The 26,618-nt window shown below is 55.7% G+C and overlaps 1 protein-coding gene across 3 annotated transcripts in view; it reads left to right on the top strand.

Annotated features, from left to right (window-relative positions):
* The window catches only part of ACP6 (acid phosphatase 6, lysophosphatidic), a 36,214-nt gene extending 13,113 nt beyond the window's left edge, over positions 1-23,101 (top strand). The window contains exons 8-10 of one of the 3 annotated variants that reach the window (XM_081305517.1): positions 1,685-1,780; positions 22,133-22,298; positions 22,901-23,101. In XM_081305517.1, coding sequence (XP_081161643.1) covers positions 1,685-1,780; positions 22,133-22,298; positions 22,901-23,038 — 400 coding nt within the window. In that variant the 3' untranslated portion in view covers positions 23,039-23,101. Of the gene's footprint in view, positions 1-1,684; positions 1,781-2,294; positions 2,407-22,132; positions 22,299-22,900 lie in introns of those variants that run through there. The other 2 variants (XM_081305519.1, XM_081305518.1) reach the window with 2 other exon arrangements.
* Positions 23,102-26,618: the final 3,517 nt, after the last annotated feature.

Raw genomic sequence — 26,618 nt, 5'->3', positions numbered from 1 at the left:
AGGCCCTGACTGCACCGACTTTCTAAGAAACAAAAATCTTATTTGCTATTTCTTGTTTGACATGACAGTAGAGTCTATTTTGATATATTTATACAAACATGGAGTGTGACTCATTCTAATTAAGATTGCATTCTTGTGGGATATATCTACAACACAGTATCACTCCCCATAGAGCAGAATGGCTTTATGACGTTTGCCAGTGGATAGATCTTGAGACTGTTACGCTAAGTGAAACGAGCCAACCCTCAAAACCCTCAAAACCCAAAGGTCGAGTGTTCTCTATGATGTGAAGATGCTGCTTGCGTTGACCCTGAGTCACACGTCCACTTGTGCACCAGCCTCGGGCATCCAGGAGGTTCCAGCCAAGCCACTCACTTTTCCGCCCCTCCCTGGAACTTGCCAGCTTCCTCTTTTTTCATGAAGTGATGCTGCTACCTCAAACTGTCACTGTCCATCTGCATGTTTAATAAATGTGCTGTTCCGCCGCCCAGCCATTTCTGTTACGATGCCCATCTCCACCCTTACAGCGGGAAGCAGCTGTGGTAACATGTAACAGAAGGGGCACAGTTAGGTTCCAGTAGACTTTTGTTTTAAAATACTTTTTCTAGTAGATGGACACACTGCCTTTATTTTATTTTTATGTGGTGCTGAGGATGGAACCCAGTGCCTCACACGTGCCAGGCAAGCGCTCTACCACTGAGCCCCAGCCCGGCCCCCAGTAAACTTTATTAACAAAACAGCAGGCAGGTCTGGTCAGGCTGACCCATAGTTGGTTTCTCCTTGTCCATTGTCCTTTCCGTTCCCTTAGCCCTGGTTTCAAAACGTGTCTCTTCGAGGACAAATGGTCACAACTTCCAATCCAGCTTGGCCTGGCCTGTACACGTTCTCCTGGAGGGTGCATGTCACACACAGTGTTGGTCACCTCTCTTCATCTGTTGCTCCCTCGTTTCTTGATGGTGAAGTTGGCAGTTTACCCAGTCTCCATGAGTAGGGATGGGTCATGGGCCTCCCTGGTCCCTTGTGTCAGTGATGGGGTTCTGGGAGTTGGAGGAGAGGAGGTGGGGGTGTTTTCTCCTTGGTAAAAACAGAGAGGCACACAGCGCTTGCCAGCCCCCTCCTCCTGCTGTGCTCGCGGCTGGGAGAGGATGTGGTGTGCCCGTCAGTAGCTGCCTGAGGACTGTGAGGTAATAAGCCACAGAATGAAGACGGTGGAGCTGCAGAGCCCGCCCTGGGACGAAGTCAACTAATAGACGTAAATAAGAAGTGTCCCTATGGCCTAAAGCACAACAGGAGAGAGCTGACGACAGGAACACACTTGGGAGGTGGCTCCCTCGCACTGACTCCTCCAGGCCCTTTGGAATGCCTGGGAGTCGTCACCCTGTCCTTCTCCGCGTTGCTCTTCTGCTCTTCACGGCCTCCTCCTCCATGATGGACCCGTCACCACTGCCCCTCCCAGCCCTCCCGTCTCAGCTGTGTCCTAGCCGCTCTGCACGCGAGCTTTAGTTGTGGGACCCCCAGCTGCATGTGGCACCATTTGTCCCTCCTGCCCTGGCTGTCCCTCCTGCTCTGCTTGTCTTTTTCTTGGCCCATCCAGTTGGGCTCCTGAGGCTCTACAGGCCAGGACCAGCCTGTGTCCCGAGTGCTGACTGGGTGCCGGGTGTCTGACTGCTTTTGCTCTTCCTAGGGAAAGCCTTCAGATGGCAGTGGGCCCATTCCTGCACATCCTGGAGAGCAGCCTGCTGACCGCGGTGGACCCTGCCACTCCGCGCAGCCAGAGGAGGTACCAGCACAGCAGCTCCACTCTGCCCGAGAGCAGCCGGAGGCAATGCCCCAGAGGGGCCAGCCCCAGGCAGTCCGCAGCTGCAGGGAGATGTCCAGCGAGGCTCACAGCCTTTTCGACCTTCTTCCTGCTAGATCCTTCTGACTGGGTTTTGAAATTTTTAGTTTAGCCAAAAAGAGCCCTAAATTTATTTTCCCATTTTTTTTAACTGTCTTTCAACAGACATGTTTATATCACACTGATTTGGAATTTTATTTTATTTGTTTATTTTTAGTTATAGATGGATACAACACCTTTATTTATTTATTTCTATGTGGTGCTGAGGATCCAACCCAGGGCCTCACACACCCTAGGCAAGCGCTCTTCTACCTAGCTACAACCCCGGCCCTAATTTGGTATTTTAATAGTTTAAAATATAATTGTGTAATAGATGTAGTTTGAATGGATAAGAAGGAGTGATATCCACAGGCATTTTAGAAAGTTGGAAATGACCCATGAGCTTCCACTTTTGCAGGGCCTGGCACCCAGGTCAGGACCACAGGTCTGGAGTGCTGTGTGTCCTAGGCGTCTGCCGATCAAAGTGTGATCTGCAGACAGAGCTTCATCATCACCCAGGAGCTTGTCAGGTATTCAGGCCTGACCTGCTGAGCAGAATCTACATTTCAACAAGACCCTAACTCTGTGTGCACCTTGGCTCTGGAGGAGCATGCGACAGGCTCCCTTGAACGTGATCCCTAACTGTGTGCACCTTGGCTCTGGAGGAGCATGCAACAGGCTCCCTTGAACGTGATCCCTAACTGTGTGCACCTTGGCACTGGAGGAGCATGTGACAGGCTCCCTTGAACGTGATCCCTAACTCTGCACCTTGGCACTGGAGGAGCATGTGACAGGCTCCCTTGAACGTGATCCCTAACTGTGTGCACCTTGGCTCTGGAGGAGCATGTGACAGGCTCCCTTGAACGTGATCCCTAACTGTGTGCACCTTGGCTCTGGAGGAGCATGTGACAGTGTCCCTTGAACGTGATCCCTAACTGTGTGCACCTTGGCTCTGGAGGAGCATGTGACAGGCTCCCTTGAACGTGATCCCTAACTGTGTGCACCTTGGCTCTAGAGGAGCATGTGACAGGCTCCCTTGAACGTGATCCCTAACTCTGTGTGCACCTTGGCTCTGGAGGAGCATGTGACAGTGTCCCTTGAACGTGATCCCTAACTGTGTGCACCTTGGCTCTGGAGGAGCACTGTGACAGGCTCCCTTGAACAAGATCCCTAACTGTGTGCACCTTGGCTCTGGAGGAGCATGCGACAGGCTCCCTTGAACGTGATCCCTAACTGTGTGCACCTTGGCTCTGGAGGAGCATGTGACAGGCTCCCTTGAACGTGATCCCTAACTGTGTGCACCTTGGCTCTGGAGGAGCATGCGACAGGCTCCCTTGAACGTGATCCCTAACTCTGCACCTTGGTTCTGGAGGAGCATGTGACAGGCTCCCTTGAACGTGATCCCTAACTGTGTGCACCTTGGCTCTGGAGGAGCATGCGACAGGCTCCCTTGAACGTGATCCCTAACTGTGTGCACCTTGGCTCTGGAGGAGCATGTGACAGGCTCCCTTGAACGTGATCCCTAACTGTGAGCACCTTGGCTCTGGAGGAGCATGTGGCAGGCTCCCTTGAACGTGATCCCTAACTGTGTGCACCTTGGCTCTGGAGGAGCACTGTGACAGGCTCCCTTGAACAAGATCCCTAACTGTGTGCACCTTGGCTCTGGAGGAGCATGCGACAGGCTCCCTTGAACGTGATCCCTAACTGTGTGCACCTTGGCTCTGGAGGAGCATGCGACAGGCTCCCTTGAACGTGATCCCTAACTGTGTGCACCTTGGCTCTGGAGGAGCATGTGACAGGCTCCCTTGAACGTGATCCCTAACTGTGTGCACCTTGGCTCTGGAGGAGCACTGTGACAGGCTCCCTTGAACGTGATCCCTAACTCTGTGTGCACCTTGGCTCTGGAGGAGCATGTGACAGGCTCCCTTGAACGTGATCCCTAACTGTGTGCACCTTGGCTCTGGAGGAGCATGCGACAGGCTCCCTTGAACGTGATCCCTAACTCTGCACCTTGGCTCTGGAGGAGCATGCGACAGGCTCCCTTGAACGTGATCCCTAACTGTGTGCACCTTGGCTCTGGAGGAGCATGTGACAGGCTCCCTTGAACGTGATCCCTAACTCTGCACCTTGGCTCTGGAGGAGCATGTGACAGGCTCCCTTGAACGTGATCCCTAACTCTGCACCTTGGCTCTGGAGGAGCATGTGACAGGCTCCCTTGAACGTGATCCCTAACTGTGTGCACCTTGGCTCTGGAGGAGCATGTGACAGGCTCCCTTGAACGTGATCCCTAACTGTGTGCACCTTGGCTCTGGAGGAGCATGTGGCAGGCTCCCTTGAACGTGATCCCTAACTGTGTGCACCTTGGCTCTGGAGGAGCATGCGACAGGCTCCCTTGAACGTGATCCCTAACTCTGCACCTTGGCTCTGGAGGAGCATGTGACAGGCTCCCTTGAACGTGATCCCTAACTGTGTGCACCTTGGCTCTGGAGGAGCATGTGACAGGCTCCCTTGAACGTGATCCCTAACTCTGCACCTTGGCTCTGGAGGAGCATGCGACAGGCTCCCTTGAACGTGATCCCTAACTGTGTGCACCTTGGCTCTGGAGGAGCATGCGACAGGCTCCCTTGAACGTGATCCCTAACTCTGTGTGCACCTTGGTTCTGGAGGAGCATGTGGCAGGCTCCCTTGAATGTGATCCCTAACTCTGTGTGCACCTTGGCTCTGGAGGAGCATGTGACAGTGTCCCTTGAACGTGATCCCTAACTGTGTGCACCTTGGCTCTGGAGGAGCATGCGACAGGCTCCCTTGAACGTGATCCCTAACTGTGTGCACCTTGGCTCTGGAGGAGCATGCGACAGGCTCCCTTGAACGTGATCCCTAACTGTGTGCACCTTGGCTCTGGAGGAGCATGTGGCAGGCTCCCTTGAACGTGATCCCTAACTGTGTGCACCTTGGCTCTGGAGGACCATGCGACAGGCTCCCTTGAACGTGATCCCTAACTGTGTGCACCTTGGCTCTGGAGGAGCATGTGGCAGGCTCCCTTGAACGTGATCCCTAACTGTGTGCACCTTGGCTCTGGAGGAGCATGTGACAGTGTCCCTTGAACGTGATCCCTAACTCTGCACCTTGGCTCTGGAGGAGCATGCGACAGGCTCCCTTGAACGTGATCCCTAACTGTGTGCACCTTGGCTCTGGAGGAGCATGCGACAGGCTCCCTTGAACGTGATCCCTAACTGTGTGCACCTTGGCTCTGGAGGAGCATGCGACAGGCTCCCTTGAACGTGATCCCTAACTGTGTGCACCTTGGCTCTGGAGGAGCATGCGACAGGCTCCCTTGAACGTGATCCCTAACTGTGTGCACCTTGGCTCTGGAGGAGCATGCGACAGGCTCCCTTGAACGTGATCCCTAACTGTGTGCACCTTGGCTCTGGAGGAGCATGTGACAGGCTCCCTTGAACGTGATCCCTAACTGTGTGCACCTTGGCTCTGGAGGAGCATGCGACAGGCTCCCTTGAACGTGATCCCTAACTGTGTGCACCTTGGCTCTGGAGGAGCATGTGGCAGGCTCCCTTGAACGTGATCCCTAACTGTGTGCACCTTGGCTCTGGAGGAGCATGCGACAGGCTCCCTTGAACGTGATCCCTAACTCTGCACCTTGGCTCTGGAGGAGCATGCGACAGGCTCCCTTGAACGTGATCCCTAACTGTGTGCACCTTGGCTCTGGAGGAGCATGCGACAGGCTCCCTTGAACGTGATGCCTAACTGTGTGCACCTTGGCTCTGGAGGAGCATGCGACAGGCTCCCTTGAACGTGATCCCTAACTCTGCACCTTGGCTCTGGAGGAGCATGCGACAGGCTCCCTTGAACGTGATCCCTAACTGTGTGCACCTTGGCTCTGGAGGAGCATGCGACAGGCTCCCTTGAACGTGATCCCTAACTCTGCACCTTGGCTCTGGAGGAGCATGCGACAGGCTCCCTTGAACGTGATCCCTAACTGTGTGCACCTTGGCTCTGGAGGAGCATGCGACAGGCTCCCTTGAACGTGATCCCTAACTGTGTGCACCTTGGCTCTGGAGGAGCATGCGACAGGCTCCCTTGAACGTGATCCCTAACTCTGCACCTTGGCTCTGGAGGAGCATGTGACAGGCTCCCTTGAACGTGATCCCTAACTGTGTGCACCTTGGCTCTGGAGGAGCATGTGACAGGCTCCCTTGAACGTGATCCCTAACTCTGCACCTTGGCTCTGGAGGAGCATGCGACAGGCTCCCTTGAACGTGATCCCTAACTGTGTGCACCTTGGCTCTGGAGGAGCATGTGACAGGCTCCCTTGAACGTGATCCCTAACTGTGTGCACCTTGGCTCTGGAGGAGCATGTGACAGGCTCCCTTGAACGTGATCCCTAACTCTGCACCTTGGCTCTGGAGGAGCATGTGACAGGCTCCCTTGAACGTGATCCCTAACTGTGAGCACCTTGGCTCTGGAGGAGCATGCGACAGGCTCCCTTGAACGTGATCCCTAACTGTGTGCACCTTGGCTCTGGAGGAGCATGCGACAGGCTCCCTTGAACGTGATCCCTAACTGTGAGCACCTTGGCTCTGGAGGAGCATGCGAAAGGCTCCCTTGAACGTGATCCCTAACTGTGAGCACCTTGGCTCTGGAGGAGCATGCGACAGGCTCCCTTGAACGTGATCCCTAACTGTGAGCACCTTGGCTCTGGAGGAGCATGCGACAGGCTCCCTTGAACGTGATGCCTAACTGTGTGCACCTTGGCTCTGGAGGAGCATGTGACAGGCTCCCTTGAACGTGATGCCTAACTGTGTGCACCTTGGCTCTGGAGGAGCATGTGACAGGCTCCCTTGAACGTGATCCCTAACTGTGTGCACCTTGGCTCTGGAGGAGCATGTGACAGGCTCCCTTGAACGTGATCCCTAACTCTGCACCTTGGCTCTGGAGGAGCATGCGACAGGCTCCCTTGAACGTGATCCCTAACTGTGTGCACCTTGGCTCTGGAGGAGCATGCGACAGGCTCCCTTGAACGTGATCCCTAACTCTGCACCTTGGCTCTGGAGGAGCATGCGACAGGCTCCCTTGAACGTGATCCCTAACTGTGTGCACCTTGGCTCTGGAGGAGCATGCGACAGGCTCCCTTGAACGTGATCCCTAACTCTGCACCTTGGCTCTGGAGGAGCATGTGACAGGCTCCCTTGAACGTGATCCCTAACTGTGTGCACCTTGGCTCTGGAGGAGCATGCGACAGGCTCCCTTGAACGTGATCCCTAACTGTGTGCACCTTGGCTCTGGAGGAGCATGTGACAGGCTCCCTTGAACGTGATCCCTAACTGTGTGCACCTTGGCTCTGGAGGAGCATGAGACAGGCTCCCTTGAACGTGATCCCTAACTGTGTGCACCTTGGCTCTGGAGGAGCATGTGACAGGCTCCCTTGAACGTGATCCCTAACTCTGTGTGCACCTTGGCTCTGGAGGAGCATGTGACAGGCTCCCTTGAACGTGATCCCTAACTCTGCACCTTGGCTCTGGAGGAGCATGCGACAGGCTCCCTTGAACGTGATCCCTAACTGTGTGCACCTTGGCTCTGGAGGAGCATGCGACAGGCTCCCTTGAACGTGATCCCTAACTGTGTGCACCTTGGCTCTGGAGGAGCATGTGACAGGCTCCCTTGAACGTGATCCCTAACTGTGTGCACCTTGGCTCTGGAGGAGCATGCAACAGGCTCCCTTGAACGTGATCCCTAACTGTGTGCACCTTGGCTCTGGAGGAGCATGTGACAGGCTCCCTTGAACGTGATCCCTAACTGTGTGCACCTTGGCTCTGGAGGAGCATGCGACAGGCTCCCTTGAACGTGATCCCTAACTCTGCACCTTGGCTCTGGAGGAGCATGTGACAGGCTCCCTTGAACGTGATCCCTAACTGTGTGCACCTTGGCTCTGGAGGAGCATGAGACAGGCTCCCTTGAACGTGATCCCTAACTGTGTGCACCTTGGCTCTGGAGGAGCATGCGACAGGCTCCCTTGAACGTGATCCCTAACTGTGTGCACCTTGGCTCTGGAGGAGCATGCGACAGGCTCCCTTGAACGTGATCCCTAACTCTGCACCTTGGCTCTGGAGGAGCATGTGACAGGCTCCCTTGAACGTGATCCCTAACTGTGTGCACCTTGGCTCTGGAGGAGCATGTGACAGGCTCCCTTGAACGTGATCCCTAACTGTGTGCACCTTGGCTCTGGAGGAGCATGAGACAGGCTCCCTTGAACGTGATCCCTAACTCTGCACCTTGGCTCTGGAGGAGCATGCGACAGGCTCCCTTGAACGTGATCCCTAACTGTGTGCACCTTGGCTCTGGAGGAGCATGTGACAGGCTCCCTTGAACGTGATCCCTAACTGTGTGCACCTTGGCTCTGGAGGAGCATGCGACAGGCTCCCTTGAACGTGATCCCTAACTCTGCACCTTGGCTCTGGAGGAGCATGTGACAGGCTCCCTTGAACGTGATCCCTAACTGTGTGCACCTTGGCTCTGGAGGAGCATGTGACAGGCTCCCTTGAACGTGATCCCTAACTGTGTGCACCTTGGCTCTGGAGGAGCATGTGGCAGGCTCCCTTGAACGTGATCCCTAACTGTGTGCACCTTGGCTCTGGAGGAGCATGAGACAGGCTCCCTTGAACGTGATCCCTAACTGTGTGCACCTTGGCTCTGGAGGAGCATGTGACAGGCTCCCTTGAACGTGATCCCTAACTCTGTGTGCACCTTGGCTCTGGAGGAGCATGTGACAGGCTCCCTTGAACGTGATCCCTAACTCTGCACCTTGGCTCTGGAGGAGCATGTGACAGGCTCCCTTGAACGTGATCCCTAACTGTGTGCACCTTGGCTCTGGAGGAGCATGCGACAGGCTCCCTTGAACGTGATCCCTAACTCTGCACCTTGGCTCTGGAGGAGCATGTGACAGGCTCCCTTGAACGTGATCCCTAACTGTGTGCACCTTGGCTCTGGAGGAGCATGTGACAGGCTCCCTTGAACGTGATCCCTAACTCTGCACCTTGGCTCTGGAGGAGCATGTGACAGGCTCCCTTGAACGTGATCCCTAACTGTGTGCACCTTGGCTCTGGAGGAGCATGTGACAGGCTCCCTTGAACGTGATCCCTAACTCTGCACCTTGGCTCTGGAGGAGCATGCGACAGGCTCCCTTGAACGTGATCCCTAACTGTGTGCACCTTGGCTCTGGAGGAGCATGCGACAGGCTCCCTTGAACGTGATCCCTAACTGTGTGCACCTTGGCTCTGGAGGAGCATGTGACAGGCTCCCTTGAACGTGATCCCTAACTGTGTGCACCTTGGCTCTGGAGGAGCATGTGACAGGCTCCCTTGAACGTGATCCCTAACTCTGTGTGCACCTTGGCTCTGGAGGAGCATGTGACAGGCTCCCTTGAACGTGATCCCTAACTGTGTGCACCTTGGCTCTGGAGGAGCATGCGACAGGCTCCCTTGAACGTGATCCCTAACTGTGTGCACCTTGGCTCTGGAGGAGCATGTGACAGGCTCCCTTGAACGTGATCCCTAACTGTGTGCACCTTGGCTCTGGAGGAGCATGCGACAGGCTCCCTTGAACGTGATCCCTAACTCTGCACCTTGGCTCTGGAGGAGCATGCGACAGGCTCCCTTGAACGTGATCCCTAACTGTGTGCACCTTGGCTCTGGAGGAGCATGCGACAGGCTCCCTTGAACGTGATCCCTAACTCTGCACCTTGGCTCTGGAGGAGCATGTGACAGGCTCCCTTGAACGTGATCCCTAACTGTGTGCACCTTGGCTCTGTAGGAGCATGTGACAGGCTCCCTTGAACGTGATCCCTAACTCTGCACCTTGGCTCTGTAGGAGCATGTGACAGGCTCCCTTGAACGTGATCCCTAACTCTGCACCTTGGCTCTGGAGGAGCATGCGACAGGCTCCCTTGAACGTGATCCCTAACTGTGTGCACCTTGGCTCTGGAGGAGCATGCGACAGGCTCCCTTGAACGTGATCCCTAACTCTGCACCTTGGCTCTGGAGGAGCATGTGACAGGCTCCCTTGAACGTGATCCCTAACTGTGTGCACCTTGGCTCTGTAGGAGCATGTGACAGGCTCCCTTGAATGTGATCCCTAACTCTGCACCTTGGCTCTGGAGGAGCATGTGACAGGCTCCCTTGAACGTGATCCCTAACTGTGTGCACCTTGGCTCTGGAGGAGCATGTGACAGGCTCCCTTGAACGTGATCCCTAACTCTGCACCTTGGCTCTGGAGGAGCATGCGACAGGCTCCCTTGAACGTGATCCCTAACTGTGTGCACCTTGGCTCTGGAGGAGCATGTGACAGGCTCCCTTGAACGTGATCCCTAACTGTGTGCACCTTGGCTCTGGAGGAGCATGCGACAGGCTCCCTTGAACGTGATCCCTAACTGTGTGCACCTTGGCTCTGGAGGAGCATGTGACAGGCTCCCTTGAACGTGATCCCTAACTCTGCACCTTGGCTCTGGAGGAGCATGCGACAGGCTCCCTTGAACGTGATCCCTAACTGTGTGCACCTTGGCTCTGGAGGAGCATGTGACAGGCTCCCTTGAACGTGATCCCTAACTGTGTGCACCTTGGCTCTGGAGGAGCATGCGACAGGCTTTCTTGAACGTGATCCCTAACTGTGTGCACCTTGGCTCTGGAGGAGCATGCGACAGGCTCCCTTGAACGTGATCCCTAACTGTGTGCACCTTGGCTCTGGAGGAGCATGCGACAGGCTCCCTTGAACGTGATCCCTAACTGTGTGCACCTTGGCTCTGGAGGAGCATGCGACAGGCTCCCTTGAACGTGATCCCTAACTGTGTGCACCTTGGCTCTGGAGGAGCATGCGACAGGCTCCCTTGAACGTGATCCCTAACTGTGTGCACCTTGGCTCTGGAGGAGCATGTGACAGGCTCCCTTGAACGTGATCCCTAACTCTGCACCTTGGCTCTGGAGGAGCATGTGGCAGGCTCCCTTGAACGTGATCCCTAACTGTGTGCACCTTGGCTCTGGAGGAGCATGTGGCAGGCTCCCTTGAACGTGATCCCTAACTCTGCACCTTGGCTCTGGAGGAGCATGCGACAGGCTCCCTTGAACGTGATCCCTAACTGTGTGCACCTTGGCTCTGGAGGAGCATGTGACAGGCTCCCTTGAACGTGATCCCTAACTGTGTGCACCTTGGCTCTGGAGGAGCATGTGACAGGCTCCCTTGAACGTGATCCCTAACTCTGCACCTTGGCTCTGGAGGAGCATGCGACAGGCTCCCTTGAACGTGATCCCTAACTGTGTGCACCTTGGCTCTGGAGGAGCATGTGACAGGCTCCCTTGAACGTGATCCCTAACTCTGTGTGCACCTTGGCTCTGGAGGAGCATGTGACAGGCTCCCTTGAACGTGATCCCTAACTGTGTGCACCTTGGCTCTGGAGGAGCATGCGACAGGCTCCCTTGAACGTGATCCCTAACTGTGTGCACCTTGGCTCTGGAGGAGCATGTGACAGGCTCCCTTGAACGTGATCCCTAACTCTGCACCTTGGCTCTGGAGGAGCATGTGACAGGCTCCCTTGAACGTGATCCCTAACTCTGCACCTTGGCTCTGGAGGAGCATGCGACAGGCTCCCTTGAACGTGATCCCTAACTGTGTGCACCTTGGCTCTGGAGGAGCATGTGACAGGCTCCCTTGAACGTGATCCCTAACTCTGCACCTTGGCTCTGGAGGAGCATGTGACAGGCTCCCTTGAACGTGATCCCTAACTCTGCACCTTGGCTCTGGAGGAGCATGCGACAGGCTCCCTTGAACGTGATCCCTAACTGTGTGCACCTTGGCTCTGGAGGAGCATGTGACAGGCTCCCTTGAACGTGATCCCTAACTGTGTGCACCTTGGCTCTGGAGGAGCATGCGACAGGCTCCCTTGAACGTGATCCCTAACTGTGTGCACCTTGGCTCTGGAGGAGCATGCGACAGGCTCCCTTGAACGTGATCCCTAACTCTGCACCTTGGCTCTGGAGGAGCATGCGACAGGCTCCCTTGAACGTGATCCCTAACTGTGTGCACCTTGGCTCTGGAGGAGCTTGTGACAGGCTCCCTTGAACGTGATCCCTAACTCTGCACCTTGGCTCTGGAGGAGCATGTGACAGGCTCCCTTGAACGTGATCCCTAACTGTATGCACCTTGGCTCTGGAGGAGCATGCGACAGGCTCCCTTGAACGTGATCCCTAACTGTGTGCACCTTGGCTCTGGAGGAGCATGCGACAGGCTCCCTTGAACGTGATCCCTAACTGTGTGCACCTTGGCTCTGGAGGAGCATGTGACAGGCTCCCTTGAATGTGATCCCTAACTCTGCACCTTGGCTCTGGAGGAGCATGTGACAGGCTCCCTTGAACGTGATCCCTAACTGTGTGCACCTTGGCTCTGGAGGAGCATGTGACAGGCTCCCTTGAACGTGATCCCTAACTCTGCACCTTGGCTCTGGAGGAGCATGCGACAGGCTCCCTTGAACGTGATCCCTAACTGTGTGCACCTTGGCTCTGGAGGAGCATGTGACAGGCTCCCTTGAACGTGATCCCTAACTGTGTGCACCTTGGCTCTGGAGGAGCATGCGACAGGCTCCCTTGAACGTGATCCCTAACTGTGTGCACCTTGGCTCTGGAGGAGCATGTGACAGGCTCCCTTGAACGTGATCCCTAACTCTGCACCTTGGCTCTGGAGGAGCATGCGACAGGCTCCCTTGAACGTGATCCCTAACTGTGTGCACCTTGGCTCTGGAGGAGCATGTGACAGGCTCCCTTGAACGTGATCCCTAACTGTGTGCACCTTGGCTCTGGAGGAGCATGCGACAGGCTTTCTTGAACGTGATCCCTAACTGTGTGCACCTTGGCTCTGGAGGAGCATGCGACAGGCTCCCTTGAACGTGATCCCTAACTGTGTGCACCTTGGCTCTGGAGGAGCATGCGACAGGCTCCCTTGAACGTGATCCCTAACTGTGTGCACCTTGGCTCTGGAGGAGCATGCGACAGGCTCCCTTGAACGTGATCCCTAACTGTGTGCACCTTGGCTCTGGAGGAGCATGCGACAGGCTCCCTTGAACGTGATCCCTAACTGTGTGCACCTTGGCTCTGGAGGAGCATGTGACAGGCTCCCTTGAACGTGATCCCTAACTCTGCACCTTGGCTCTGGAGGAGCATGTGGCAGGCTCCCTTGAACGTGATCCCTAACTGTGTGCACCTTGGCTCTGGAGGAGCATGTGGCAGGCTCCCTTGAACGTGATCCCTAACTCTGCACCTTGGCTCTGGAGGAGCATGCGACAGGCTCCCTTGAACGTGATCCCTAACTGTGTGCACCTTGGCTCTGGAGGAGCATGTGACAGGCTCCCTTGAACGTGATCCCTAACTGTGTGCACCTTGGCTCTGGAGGAGCATGTGACAGGCTCCCTTGAACGTGATCCCTAACTCTGCACCTTGGCTCTGGAGGAGCATGCGACAGGCTCCCTTGAACGTGATCCCTAACTGTGTGCACCTTGGCTCTGGAGGAGCATGTGACAGGCTCCCTTGAACGTGATCCCTAACTCTGTGTGCACCTTGGCTCTGGAGGAGCATGTGACAGGCTCCCTTGAACGTGATCCCTAACTGTGTGCACCTTGGCTCTGGAGGAGCATGCGACAGGCTCCCTTGAACGTGATCCCTAACTGTGTGCACCTTGGCTCTGGAGGAGCATGTGACAGGCTCCCTTGAACGTGATCCCTAACTCTGCACCTTGGCTCTGGAGGAGCATGTGACAGGCTCCCTTGAACGTGATCCCTAACTCTGCACCTTGGCTCTGGAGGAGCATGCGACAGGCTCCCTTGAACGTGATCCCTAACTGTGTGCACCTTGGCTCTGGAGGAGCATGTGACAGGCTCCCTTGAACGTGATCCCTAACTCTGCACCTTGGCTCTGGAGGAGCATGTGACAGGCTCCCTTGAACGTGATCCCTAACTCTGCACCTTGGCTCTGGAGGAGCATGCGACAGGCTCCCTTGAACGTGATCCCTAACTGTGTGCACCTTGGCTCTGGAGGAGCATGTGACAGGCTCCCTTGAACGTGATCCCTAACTGTGTGCACCTTGGCTCTGGAGGAGCATGCGACAGGCTCCCTTGAACGTGATCCCTAACTGTGTGCACCTTGGCTCTGGAGGAGCATGCGACAGGCTCCCTTGAACGTGATCCCTAACTCTGCACCTTGGCTCTGGAGGAGCATGCGACAGGCTCCCTTGAACGTGATCCCTAACTGTGTGCACCTTGGCTCTGGAGGAGCTTGTGACAGGCTCCCTTGAACGTGATCCCTAACTCTGCACCTTGGCTCTGGAGGAGCATGTGACAGGCTCCCTTGAACGTGATCCCTAACTGTATGCACCTTGGCTCTGGAGGAGCATGCGACAGGCTCCCTTGAACGTGATCCCTAACTGTGTGCACCTTGGCTCTGGAGGAGCATGCGACAGGCTCCCTTGAACGTGATCCCTAACTGTGTGCACCTTGGCTCTGGAGGAGCATGTGACAGGCTCCCTTGAACGTGATCCCTAACTGTGTGCACCTTGGCTCTGGAGGAGCATGCGACAGGCTCCCTTGAACGTGATCCCTAACTGTGTGCACCTTGGCTCTGGAGGAGCATGCGACAGGCTCCCTTGAACGTGATCCCTAACTGTGTGCACCTTGGCTCTGGAGGAGCATGCGACAGGCTCCCTTGAACGTGATCCCTAACTGTGTGCACCTTGGCTCTGGAGGAGCATGCGACAGGCTCCCTTGAACGTGATCCCTAACTGTGTGCACCTTGGCTCTGGAGGAGCATGTGACAGGCTCCCTTGAACGTGATCCCTAACTCTGCACCTTGGCTCTGGAGGAGCATGCGACAGGCTCCCTTGAACGTGATCCCTAACTGTGTGCACCTTGGCTCTGGAGGAGCATGTGAAGGCTCCCTTGAACGTGATCCCTAACTGTGTGCACCTTGGCTCTGGAGGAGCATGCGACAGGCTCCCTTGAACGTGATCCCTAACTGTGTGCACCTTGGCTCTGGAGGAGCATGTGACAGGCTCCCTTGAACGTGATCCCTAACTCTGCACCTTGGCTCTGGAGGAGCATGCGACAGGCTCCCTTGAACGTGATCCCTAACTGTGTGCACCTTGGCTCTGGAGGAGCATGCGACAGGCTCCCTTGAACGTGATCCCTAACTGTGTGCACCTTGGCTCTGGAGGAGCATGTGGCAGGCTCCCTTGAACGTGATCCCTAACTGTGTGCACCTTGGCTCTGGAGGAGCACTGTGGCAGGCTCCCTTGAACGTGATCCCTAACTGTGTGCACCTTGGCTCTGGAGGAGCATGCGACAGGCTCCCTTGAACGTGATCCCTAACTGTGTGCACCTTGGTTCTGGAGGAGCATGCGACAGGCTCCCTTGAACGTGATCCCTAACTGTGTGCACCTTGGCTCTGGAGGAGCATGCGACAGGCTCCCTTGAACGTGATCCCTAACTCTGCACCTTGGCTCTGGAGGAGCATGCGACAGGCTCCCTTGAACGTGATCCCTAACTGTGTGCACCTTGGCTCTGGAGGAGCATGCGACAGGCTCCCTTGAACGTGATCCCTAACTGTGTGCACCTTGGCTCTGGAGGAGCATGTGACAGGCTCCCTTGAACGTGATCCCTAACTGTGTGCACCTTGGCTCTGGAGGAGCATGTGACAGGCTCCCTTGAACGTGATCCCTAACTGTGTGCACCTTGGCTCTGGAGGAGCATGCGACAGGCTCCCTTGAACGTGATCCCTAACTGTGTGCACCTTGGCTCTGGAGGAGCATGTGGCAGGCTCCCTTGAACGTGATCCCTAACTGTGTGCACCTTGGCTCTGGAGGAGCATGCGACAGGCTCCCTTGAACGTGATCCCTAACTGTGTGCACCTTGGCTCTGGAGGAGCATGTGACAGGCTCCCTTGAACGTGATCCCTAACTGTGTGCACCTTGGCTCTGGAGGAGCATGTGGCAGGCTCCCTTGAACGTGATCCCTAACTGTATGCACCTTGGCTCTGGAGGAGCATGTGACAGGCTCCCTTGAACGTGATCCCTAACTGTGTGCACCTTGGCTCTGGAGGAGCATGCGACAGGCTCCCTTGAACGTGATCCCTAACTCTGCACCTTGGCTCTGGAGGAGCATGTGACAGGCTCCCTTGAACGTGATCCCTAACTGTGTGCACCTTGGCTCTGGAGGAGCATGAGACAGGCTCCCTTGAACGTGATCCCTAACTGTGTGCACCTTGGCTCTGGAGGAGCATGCGACAGGCTCCCTTGAACGTGATCCCTAACTGTGTGCACCTTGGCTCTGGAGGAGCATGTGACAGGCTCCCTTGAACGTGATCCCTAACTCTGCACCTTGGCTCTGGAGGAGCATGTGACAGGCTCCCTTGAACGTGATCCCTAACTCTGCACCTTGGCTCTGGAAGAGCATGTGACAGGCTCCCTTGAACGTGATCCCTAACTCTGCACCTTGGCTCTGGAGGAGCATGCGACAGGCTCCCTTGAACGTGATCCCTAACTGTGTGCACCTTGGCTCTGGAGGAGCATGTGACAGGCTCCCTTGAACGTGATCCCTAACTCTGCACCTTGGCTCTGGAGGAGCATGTGACAGGCTCCCTTGAACGTGATCCCTAACTCTGCACCTTGGCTCTGGAGGAGCATGCGACAGGCTCCCTTGAACGTGATCCCTAACTGTGTGCACCTTGGCTCTGGAGGAGCATGTGACAGGCTCCCTTGAACGTGATCCCTAACTGTGTGCACCTTGGCTCTGGAGGAGCATGCGACAGGCTCCCTTGAACGTGATCCCTAACTGTGTGCACCTTGGCTCTGGAGGAGCATGCGACAGGCTCCCTTGAACGTGATCCCTAACTGTGTGCACCTTGGCTCTGGAGGAGCATGCGACAGGCTCCCTTGAACGTGATCCCTAACTGTGTGCACCTTGGCTCTGGAGGAGCATGTGACAGGCTCCCTTGAACGTGATCCCTAACTGTGTGCACCTTGGCTCTGGAGGAGCATGCGGCAGGCTCCCTTGAACGTGATCCCTAACTGTGTGCACCTTGGCTCTGGAGGAGCATGTGACAGGCTCCCTTGAACGTGATCCCTAACTGTGTGCACCTTGGCTCTGGAGGAGCATGTGACAGGCTCCCTTGAACGTGATCCCTAACTGTGTGCACCTTGGCTCTGGAGGAGCATGCGACAGGCTCCCTTGAACGTGATCCCTAACTGTGTGCACCTTGGCTCTGGAGGAGCATGTGACAGGCTCCCTTGAACGTGATCCCTAACTGTGTGCACCTTGGCTCTGGAGGAGCATGTGACAGGCTCCCTTGAACGTGATCCCTAACTCTGCACCTTGGCTCTGGAGGAGCATGTGACAGGCTCCCTTGAACGTGATCCCTAACTCTGCACCTTGGCTCTGGAGGAGCATGCGACAGGCTCCCTTGAACGTGATCCCTAACTGTGTGCACCTTGGCTCTGGAGGAGCATGTGACAGGCTCCCTTGAACATGATCCCTAACTGTGTGCACCTTGGCTCTGGAGGAGCATGCGACAGGCTCCCTTGAACGTGATCCCTAACTGTGTGCACCTTGGCTCTGGAGGAGCATGTGACAGGCTCCCTTGAACGTGATCCCTAACTCTGCACCTTGGCTCTGGAGGAGCATGCGACAGGCTCCCTTGAACGTGATCCCTAACTGTGTGCACCTTGGCTCTGGAGGAGCATGTGACAGGCTCCCTTGAACGTGATCCCTAACTCTGTGTGCACCTTGGCTCTGGAGGAGCATGTGGCAGGCTCCCTTGAACGTGATCCCTAACTGTGTGCACCTTGGCTCTGGAGGAGCATGCGACAGGCTCCCTTGAACGTGATCCCTAACTGTGTGCACCTTGGCTCTGGAGGAGCATGTGACAGGCTCCCTTGAACGTGATCCCTAACTGTGTGCACCTTGGCTCTGGAGGAGCATGTGGCAGGCTCCCTTGAACGTGATCCCTAACTGTATGCACCTTGGCTCTGGAGGAGCATGTGACAGGCTCCCTTGAACGTGATCCCTAACTTTGTGCACCTTGGCTCTGGAGGAGCATGCGACAGGCTCCCTTGAACGTGATCCCTAACTCTGCACCTTGGCTCTGGAGGAGCATGTGACAGGCTCCCTTGAACGTGATCCCTAACTGTGTGCACCTTGGCTCTGGAGGAGCATGAGACAGGCTCCCTTGAACGTGATCCCTAACTGTGTGCACCTTGGCTCTGGAGGAGCATGTGACAGGCTCCCTTGAACGTGATCCCTAACTCTGTGTGCACCTTGGCTCTGGAGGAGCATGCGACAGGCTCCCTTGAACGTGATCCCTAACTCTGTGTGCACCTTGGCTCTGGAGGAGCATGTGACAGGCTCCCTTGAACGTGATCCCTAACTGTGTGCACCTTGGCTCTGGAGGAGCATGCGACAGGCTCCCTTGAACGTGATCCCAAACTCTGCACCTTGGCTCTGGAGGAGCATGCGACAGGCTCCCTTGAACGTGATCCCTAACTGTGTGCACCTTGGCTCTGGAGGAGCATGTGACAGGCTCCCTTGAACGTGATCCCTAACTCTGCACCTTGGCTCTGGAGGAGCATGCGACAGGCTCCCTTGAACGTGATCCCTAACTGTGTGCACCTTGGCTCTGGAGGAGCATGTGACAGGCTCCCTTGAACGTGATCCCTAACTCTGCACCTTGGCTCTGGAGGAGCATGCGACAGGCTCCCTTGAACGTGATCCCTAACTGTGTGCACCTTGGCTCTGGAGGAGCATGCGACAGGCTCCCTTGAACGTGATCCCTAACTGTGTGCACCTTGGCTCTGGAGGAGCATGCGACAGGCTCCCTTGAACGTGATCCCTAACTGTGTGCACCTTGGCTCTGGAGGAGCATGTGACAGGCTCCCTTGAACGTGATCCCTAACTGTGTGTGCACCTTGGCTCTGGAGGAGCATGTGACAGGCTCCCTTGAACGTGATCCCTAACTGTGTGCACCTTGGCTCTGGAGGAGCATGTGACAGGCTCCCTTGAACGTGATCCCTAACTGTGTGCACCTTGGCTCTGGAGGAGCATGTGACAGGCTCCCTTGAACGTGATCCCTAACTGTGTGCACCTTGGCTCTGGAGGAGCATGCGACAGGCTCCCTTGAACGTGATCCCTAACTCTGCACCTTGGCTCTGGAGGAGCATGTGACAGGCTCCCTTGAACGTGATCCCTAACTGTGTGCACCTTGGCTCTGGAGGAGCATGTGACAGGCTCCCTTGAACGTGATCCCTAACTGTGTGCACCTTGGCTCTGGAGGAGCATGTGACAGGCTCCCTTGAACGTGATCCCTAACTGTGTGCACCTTGGCTCTGGAGGAGCATGAGACAGGCTCCCTTGAACGTGATCCCTAACTCTGTGTGCACCTTGGCTCTGGAGGAGCATGTGACAGGCTCCCTTGAACGTGATCCCTAACTGTGTGCACCTTGGCTCTGGAGGAGCATGTGACAGGCTCCCTTGAACGTGATCCCTAACTCTGCACCTTGGCTCTGGAGGAGCATGCGACAGGCTCCCTTGAACGTGATCCCTAACTGTGTGCACCTTGGCTCTGGAGGAGCATGTGACAGGCTCCCTTGAACGTGATCCCTAACTGTGTGCACCTTGGCTCTGGAGGAGCATGTGACAGGCTCCCTTGAACGTGATCCCTAACTGTGTGCACCTTGGCTCTGGAGGAGCATGCGACAGGCTCCCTTGAACGTGATCCCTAACTGTGTGCACCTTGGCTCTGGAGGAGCATGTGGCAGGCTCCCTTGAACGTGATCCCTAACTGTGTGCACCTTGGCTCTGGAGGAGCATGTGACAGGCTCCCTTGAACGTGATCCCTAACTGTGTGCACCTTGGCTCTGGAGGAGCATGTGGCAGGCTCCCTTGAACGTGATCCCTAACTGTGTGCACCTTGGCTCTGGAGGAGCATGTGACAGGCTCCCTTGAACGTGATCCCTAACTCTGCACCTTGGCTCTGGAGGAGCATGTGACAGGCTCCCTTGAACGTGATCCCTAACTGTGTGCACCTTGGCTCTGGAGGAGCATGCGACAGGCTCCCTTGAACGTGATCCCTAACTCTGCACCTTGGCTCTGGAGGAGCATGTGGCAGGCTCCCTTGAACGTGATCCCTAACTGTGTGCACCTTGGCTCTGGAGGAGCATGCGACAGGCTCCCTTGAACGTGATCCCTAACTGTGTGTGCACCTTGGCTCTGGAGGAGCATGTGACAGGCTCCCTTGAACGTGATCCCTAACTCTGCACCTTGGCTCTGGAGGAGCATGCGACAGGCTCCCTTGAACGTGATCCCTAACTCTGCACCTTGGCTCTGGAGGAGCATGCGACAGGCTCCCTTGAACGTGATCCCTAACTGTGTGCACCTTGGCTCTGGAGGAGCATGCGACAGGCTCCCTTGAACGTGATCCCTAACTCTGCACCTTGGCTCTGGAGGAGCATGTGACAGTGTCCCTTGAACGTGATCCCTAACTGTGTGCACCTTGGCTCTGGAGGAGCATGTGACAGGCTCCCTTGAACGTGATCCCTAACTCTGCACCTTGGCTCTGGAGGAGCATGCGACAGGCTCCCTTGAACGTGATCCCTAACTGTGTGCACCTTGGCTCTGGAGGAGCATGTGACAGGCTCCCTTGAACGTGATCCCTAACTGTGTGCACCTTGGCTCTGGAGGAGCATGTGACAGGCTCCCTTGAACGTGATCCCTAACTGTGTGCACCTTGGCTCTGGAGGAGCATGTGACAGGCTCCCTTGAACGTGATCCCTAACTCTGCACCTTGGCTCTGGAGGAGCATGCGACAGGCTCCCTTGAACGTGATCCCTAACTGTGTGCACCTTGGCTCTGGAGGAGCATGTGACAGGCTCCCTTGAACGTGATCCCTAACTCTGCACCTTGGCTCTGGAGGAGCATGTGACAGGCTCCCTTGAACGTGATCCCTAACTGTGTGCACCTTGGCTCTGGAGGAGCATGTGACAGGCTCCCTTGAACGTGATCCCTAACTGTGTGCACCTTGGCTCTGGAGGAGCATGTGACAGTGTCCCTTGAACGTGATCCCTAACTGTGTGCACCTTGGCTCTGGAGGAGCATGCGACAGGCTCCCTTGAACGTGATCCCTAACTGTGTGCACCTTGGCTCTGGAGGAGCATGTGACAGGCTCCCTTGAACGTGATCCCTAACTCTGCACCTTGGCTCTGGAGGAGCATGCGACAGGCTCCCTTGAACGTGATCCCTAACTGTGTGCACCTTGGCTCTGGAGGAGCATGTGACAGTGTCCCTTGAACGTGATCCCTAACTGTGTGCACCTTGGCTCTGGAGGAGCATGCGACAGGCTCCCTTGAACGTGATCCCTAACTGTGTGCACCTTGGCTCTGGAGGAGCATGCGACAGGCTCCCTTGAACGTGATCCCTAACTCTGCACCTTGGCTCTGGAGGAGCATGCGACAGGCTCCCTTGAACGTGATCCCTAACTCTGAGCTGCTTGATGCTCTCTCCTTGTGTCTGCAGAACACTGCAGGGTCTAGTGCTAGGCTTCTGCATTGGGGTCAATAAACAGGACCCCACCCACCCCAGAGATGACACTGGTGTCAGTCAGAAGTGGGTTAAGTGGCCATGGGAGACTGGGTTGAAGTGAACTCGGTTCCTAAAACCGCAGGCTTCCTTCCCCCAAGGAGCAGAGGCTCTCACTGACTCCTCGTGTGGCGAGCGTGGGGAGACCCTCCTTCCGGCCTGGCGGGACCCCACGAGGGTCTCGACCACAGCAGCTCAGTTTCTTCCTTAAGGTCACCAGGGGGAGGCCAGGAGGGTCATCCCAGCGGGACCTCCCCTGGTGACGAGGAGTGGACTGTGGGTTCTCCCCTCCTGTGTCAGTGCCGCTGAGCTAGGTGTCACCTGGTTTCTGAGGCCAGTGTGTTCCTTCCTCCAGGGAGACAGGCAGCAGTGTAAAGTCCTCGGTTCTTCAGAAGTCCCAACCAGAGGTCCGGGCCTGGTAGATTTAGTTTGAAGGGCTTCTCTCCACGAACAGAGCTGTGATGTCCGTAAGGTCTTTAAAATGTGGGGAATGGCTCATGAGCTTCCGTAGCCCCTTTTATAGGACCTGGACCCCTAGGCCTCCCGAGTCCTGAGGCAGACCATTACAGGGAACTGTTTCCTTCTTTCAGAAAGCTATACCTCTATGCAACTCATGATGTGACCCTCATCCCTCTCTTAATGACCCTGGGGATTTTTGACCACAAGTGGCCCCCGTTTGCTGCCGACCTGACGGTGGAACTCTACCAGCACCAGCAATCGAAGGAGTGGTTTGTGCAGCTCCATTACAACGGGGAGGTGAGGCCTCGCAGCTGGGACTGGGTGGTGGGCGGGCCCTCCCCAGTGCCCGCGGCTGGGTCAGCACCAGGCCCCGTGGAGTCTCCCTGGGTGCCCGCAGCTCTCTGCACCCCGTGGGCGACTCACAGCTGCGCCCAGGGCTAGAGCAGATCCTGGCCTATGGTGGGACGTGGTCCCGATCCTGGTCTGCAGACTCGTTCCTGCTCTTCTCCCGAGAGACTGTCGGGGTCAGCCTCCTGACCGGGAGCCTCTTGAGCACGCGCAGCTGGGTCTTTGGGAGGTAGCGGCCAGCACCCTTGGCTTGCTAACGGCCTGCCGCCTCGGTGCTGAGAAAGGGGACCAGAGCTCTCCCAGGGATGAGACCTTTAGCTTCTCCAACTCGGTGATGTCACTTGACTGTGTCCGCTCAGCTCAAGGACATTTCTCGAGTGGCCTTTGTAAGCGGGCTGTAGTGGAGTGTTCTGGCTGTGACTGGGTATGGGGCCTTCTGAGTGTTGCATGTGTGCGTGCCGCTGGGGCCAGAGCCTCTCAGACTGTGGGGCTCCCCGGAGGCAGCAGAAGGGCCTGGCCCTGTGGGCCGCTGAGCCACGTCTCTTCAACAGGAGCAGGTGCCCAGAGGTTGCCCCGACAGACTCTGCCCGCTGGACCAGTTCTTGAACACCATGTCAGCCTACACCTTAAGCCCAGAAAAATATCACGCCCTCTGCTCCCAAGCACAGGCCGTGGGAAGTGAGGAGTGACCGACTTAGACCAGTTGATGTCTAAATAAAATGTCTTCACACCACGCCTCCGCTTTGTGTGTTTCCTCCCCCAGCTCTGGTAAGGCCTCTTCTGAAAGAAAAAAGGGCACAATGTGGAGACCAAGGGGTTTTGTCTGATTTGTGGCTTCATTTCTAAGCTTGTGCTTGTGGCCCAGGCCAGACATGATGGCCCTGTAGAAATGGGTTGATTTGGGACCCCGGTTCTGTTCTTCTCCTTGTCCTGCTCCCCCTTCAAACTCCTCTCCTCCCACACCTCTCCTCTTCGCCACCCACCCAGGGGCCGACCAGGAGTGCGTCCCGCTTCCTGTCCCCCGAGTCCCTGAGTCTGTCAGTCAGGTGGGTCAGGGCCTCGCCACAGCTCCTCCCCTCCACCTGCAGGAGCCCCCCCCCCCCCGCCAGTGGGTGGTGTATCTCTGTTTCCCTGGGAGAGCCCCACAGTCAGGAGGACCGTGCCCACCCACCCCACCTCCAGTCACGCCTGCCTGGGCCCGAGGCAGGATGAGCCACCCCATGCTCCCCGGGGTCGGCCCCCCTGCACCCCTCCTGTAATCATCCCTCTTCTCATTGTCAGTTTTCTCTTCTTACCAGTTATTCCCATTAGCTACAGATACGCTGTGAAAATCCCGTCTGAGTTTTTCTCCACATCTTTGAATCTGCCGTTTTTCCTTGAAACAGCTATAGCTATGATGTGACCCTTACCCTCAGCTCTGCATGGAAACAGGCGTTGTCCACCATCATGGACCTCGGTGGATAAGTCCCGCAGCCAATTTTCAGTTTTCTTCTCATCGGCTTTCTTGGAATATCTTCTTCATTTTCCTTTAGTGAAAAATATTCTTGGTTTTCCTCCAGTTTCTCAACTTCTCTATTTTTGGTGAATCTATACTTTTCTGATACCTTCAGTGTTGGGGGGTTCCTGGACTTTTTTCTACCTTTTCTCCTATACTGACCCTCTGGATAATCTCAAGTGTTTCCATAGTTTTTAAATATTGTGCTTAGGGCCTCACGAAGTTGCTGGGGCTGGCTTTGAACTTGTGATCCTCCTGCCTCAGCCTCCCTCGCTGCTGGGATTACAGGTGTGCGCCGCCATGCCTATGTTTCTAGGCCTTTCCCCCTGAATTCCAGTCTCATTTCTGATTGACTACTCAACATCTCTGTTTCGATATTGAAGATATTAATATGCACCAAACTTCCCATTGCCCACAGTAAGCTCTCAATTCTCAGCCCTTTTCAAACCTCCTGTTCCAGTTTTCCTCCTTGGGATGAATTATACACTGTTCACACAGTGTATATGGCCGAGAGCTTTGGGGTCACCATTGAGTCCTCATCTAGTGTATCAATGAGCCCTGTTACAGTTTGGACCCAGAATGTCCCACACAGGCTCCTGTGTTGAAGGCTTAGTCTGTAGCTGGTAATGCGGTTAGAAGGTTGTGGAAACTAGGAGTTGGAGACTAGTTGGAGGAAGGAGGTCACTGGACGTGTGTTCTTGTAGGGTGTATCTTGTCCCTGCCTCGCTCTGGTCTTCATGAGGTGGACAGCTCTGTTCTGCCGTGTGTTGCCTGCCGTGATGTTCTGCCTCACCACAGGCTCGTAGTGATGGGACCAAGTGACCATGAAGTGAAGACTCTGAAATCATGAGCCAAAATAAATCTTTCCTCTAAGTAGTTTTTCTCAGGTATTTTGTCACAGCAGCAGAAAGCTGACAAAATGCTTGTTGTCATTTCTTTGAACTAGATCCAGAATTGACGACTTCTTAAGATTTCCATTGCTGTATCTTTGTCCCACTTCCTAATAGGTCACCGTGTTTCCGCCCCCGTTCCCTCCCCAGCGTATTCCCCACGTGGTATTGCTTTAAACCAAGCCCGCCGTGCCATCTTCCCGGCATTCTCACTGGTCTCCCACGCCAAAGTGAGGGCCAGCCCTCACAGGGCCCCCCGGCCTGGATCGCCTTCTGCACTCTAGCCATCCTAACCTTCTCACCGATTCTTTTTAGAGATTTTTCTTCATAGAAACTTTTAATTCACTATTGATTATAAATGTTATTATAGTCAATGTCTCTGTCTATATTGAGGAATGATTAGATAAAGTTAATTAACATCCATCACGTCATCCACTCTTTGTTTTTGTGGGAAGAACTCTACTCCTTTAGAGGTGCAGTTTCCATGGTCTGGTTTCCTTTCCAAACCTAGTCCCCAGCGGGGCAGCACTGGGGAGTAAGCCTGCTGACGGGGCTCAGGACTCTGCACTGTAAGAAGGCTGCCCAGGAGCCCTCTCCTGCTCCTCTGCTCCTTCTCTGGGGTGGCACAGCAAGGCACAGCGTGGAGGCAGAGAGCCCGGGCCCTGACCTGCTGCCGCCTCCGTCTTGGACTGTCCGTCCTCTAGAACTGTGACAGAATACATTGGTTTTCTATTAGTGACCCACAGCGTTCTGTCCTAGCAGACTGAGTCAACAGTACATCGTTGTCACCCCATGCTCTATAACAGGTCACTGAACCTTGTTCCCCTAATGGCACATCTGTACCTTGGCCAGCGTCTGCTCTGACCCCACCCTCCTATCCCTTCTCCCCATTCCTGACCTGGAGTGTACCAGATGGCCCCTGAGCCAAGTGAGCCATCCCCTCACCCAGCGTCTTCCCACAGGTGGTTCGCCCCTCCCAGGATGCCCCTGGACACCTGGGCTAACTCCCACCCCTCTCGGGGCTCTCGGCTCCCCGCGGTCTCGGCGGCCCCCACACTGTCCCTCCCTCCCCTCCCTCTGGCCTTAGTTACGAAGGCTCCGACCCTCCCAGCTAAGTGGGTGTCTGCAGATCACATCCTTGCTGAGGCTTGTGAAATGTTTGCTTTCTCCTATCATCGGAGAGCCCAGCCAGGGACATGGTTGCCAGTTTTATCACCTTGTGTGTGAGCCATATTGTGTCCTCCAAAGAGGACATTACCACCTTTAGAGGCAGAGTTTTTACCTTGATGCAGAATTTCATCACCTTGTGTTATGGGCTGCACTGTGTCCCCCAAAATTTTGAAGTGATATCCTAACCATTAATACTTCAGATGTATTAAAGAAGTAATTGAGGCCACAGGGGTGGGCCCTACTCCAATAAGAGCCTTGTCCCTGTAAGAAGAGGAAATTAGGGCACAGACCCAGGGAAGACCAGGGGAAGATGCTGGAAGGACGAGACCTCTACAGGCCGAGGCAACCTGCCCACACCTGATCTTGGACTTCCAGCGCCACCAGGAGGAAGTAAGGTTTGTTGTTCTAGCTTCCGCCCTGTCCTGCTCTGCCGTGCCCTTGGATGGGCCTCGCTGACTTTTTCCCTCAGGACTTATCTGGGCGGACCTCACCCATCTGGGCACTTATTGGTGTAGCCCCCTGCCCAGGGTAAGTTCCAAGAAGGCAGACTGTGTCATTCCTCGCGGGTCCCCAGCACTAGAAGAGAGCCTAACATAGGGAGGTGCCCAAACCTGTGAACACTCGAGTGACGTGCCCACCCTCCTCGTTTACTGTGGTGGTTTCCCGATGGGCCGTGCCCTCTCGCCTTCCACCACCCTCCGTCTCTGGGCCTGC

The sequence above is a fragment of the Spermophilus citellus genome, assembly GCF_964194105.1.
Source record: "Spermophilus citellus genome assembly, chromosome: 9".
NCBI classification, from domain to species: Eukaryota; Metazoa; Chordata; class Mammalia; order Rodentia; family Sciuridae; genus Spermophilus; species Spermophilus citellus.
Note: the sequence above shows the minus strand (reverse complement) of the source record. Positions and strands in the feature narration are given on the sequence as shown.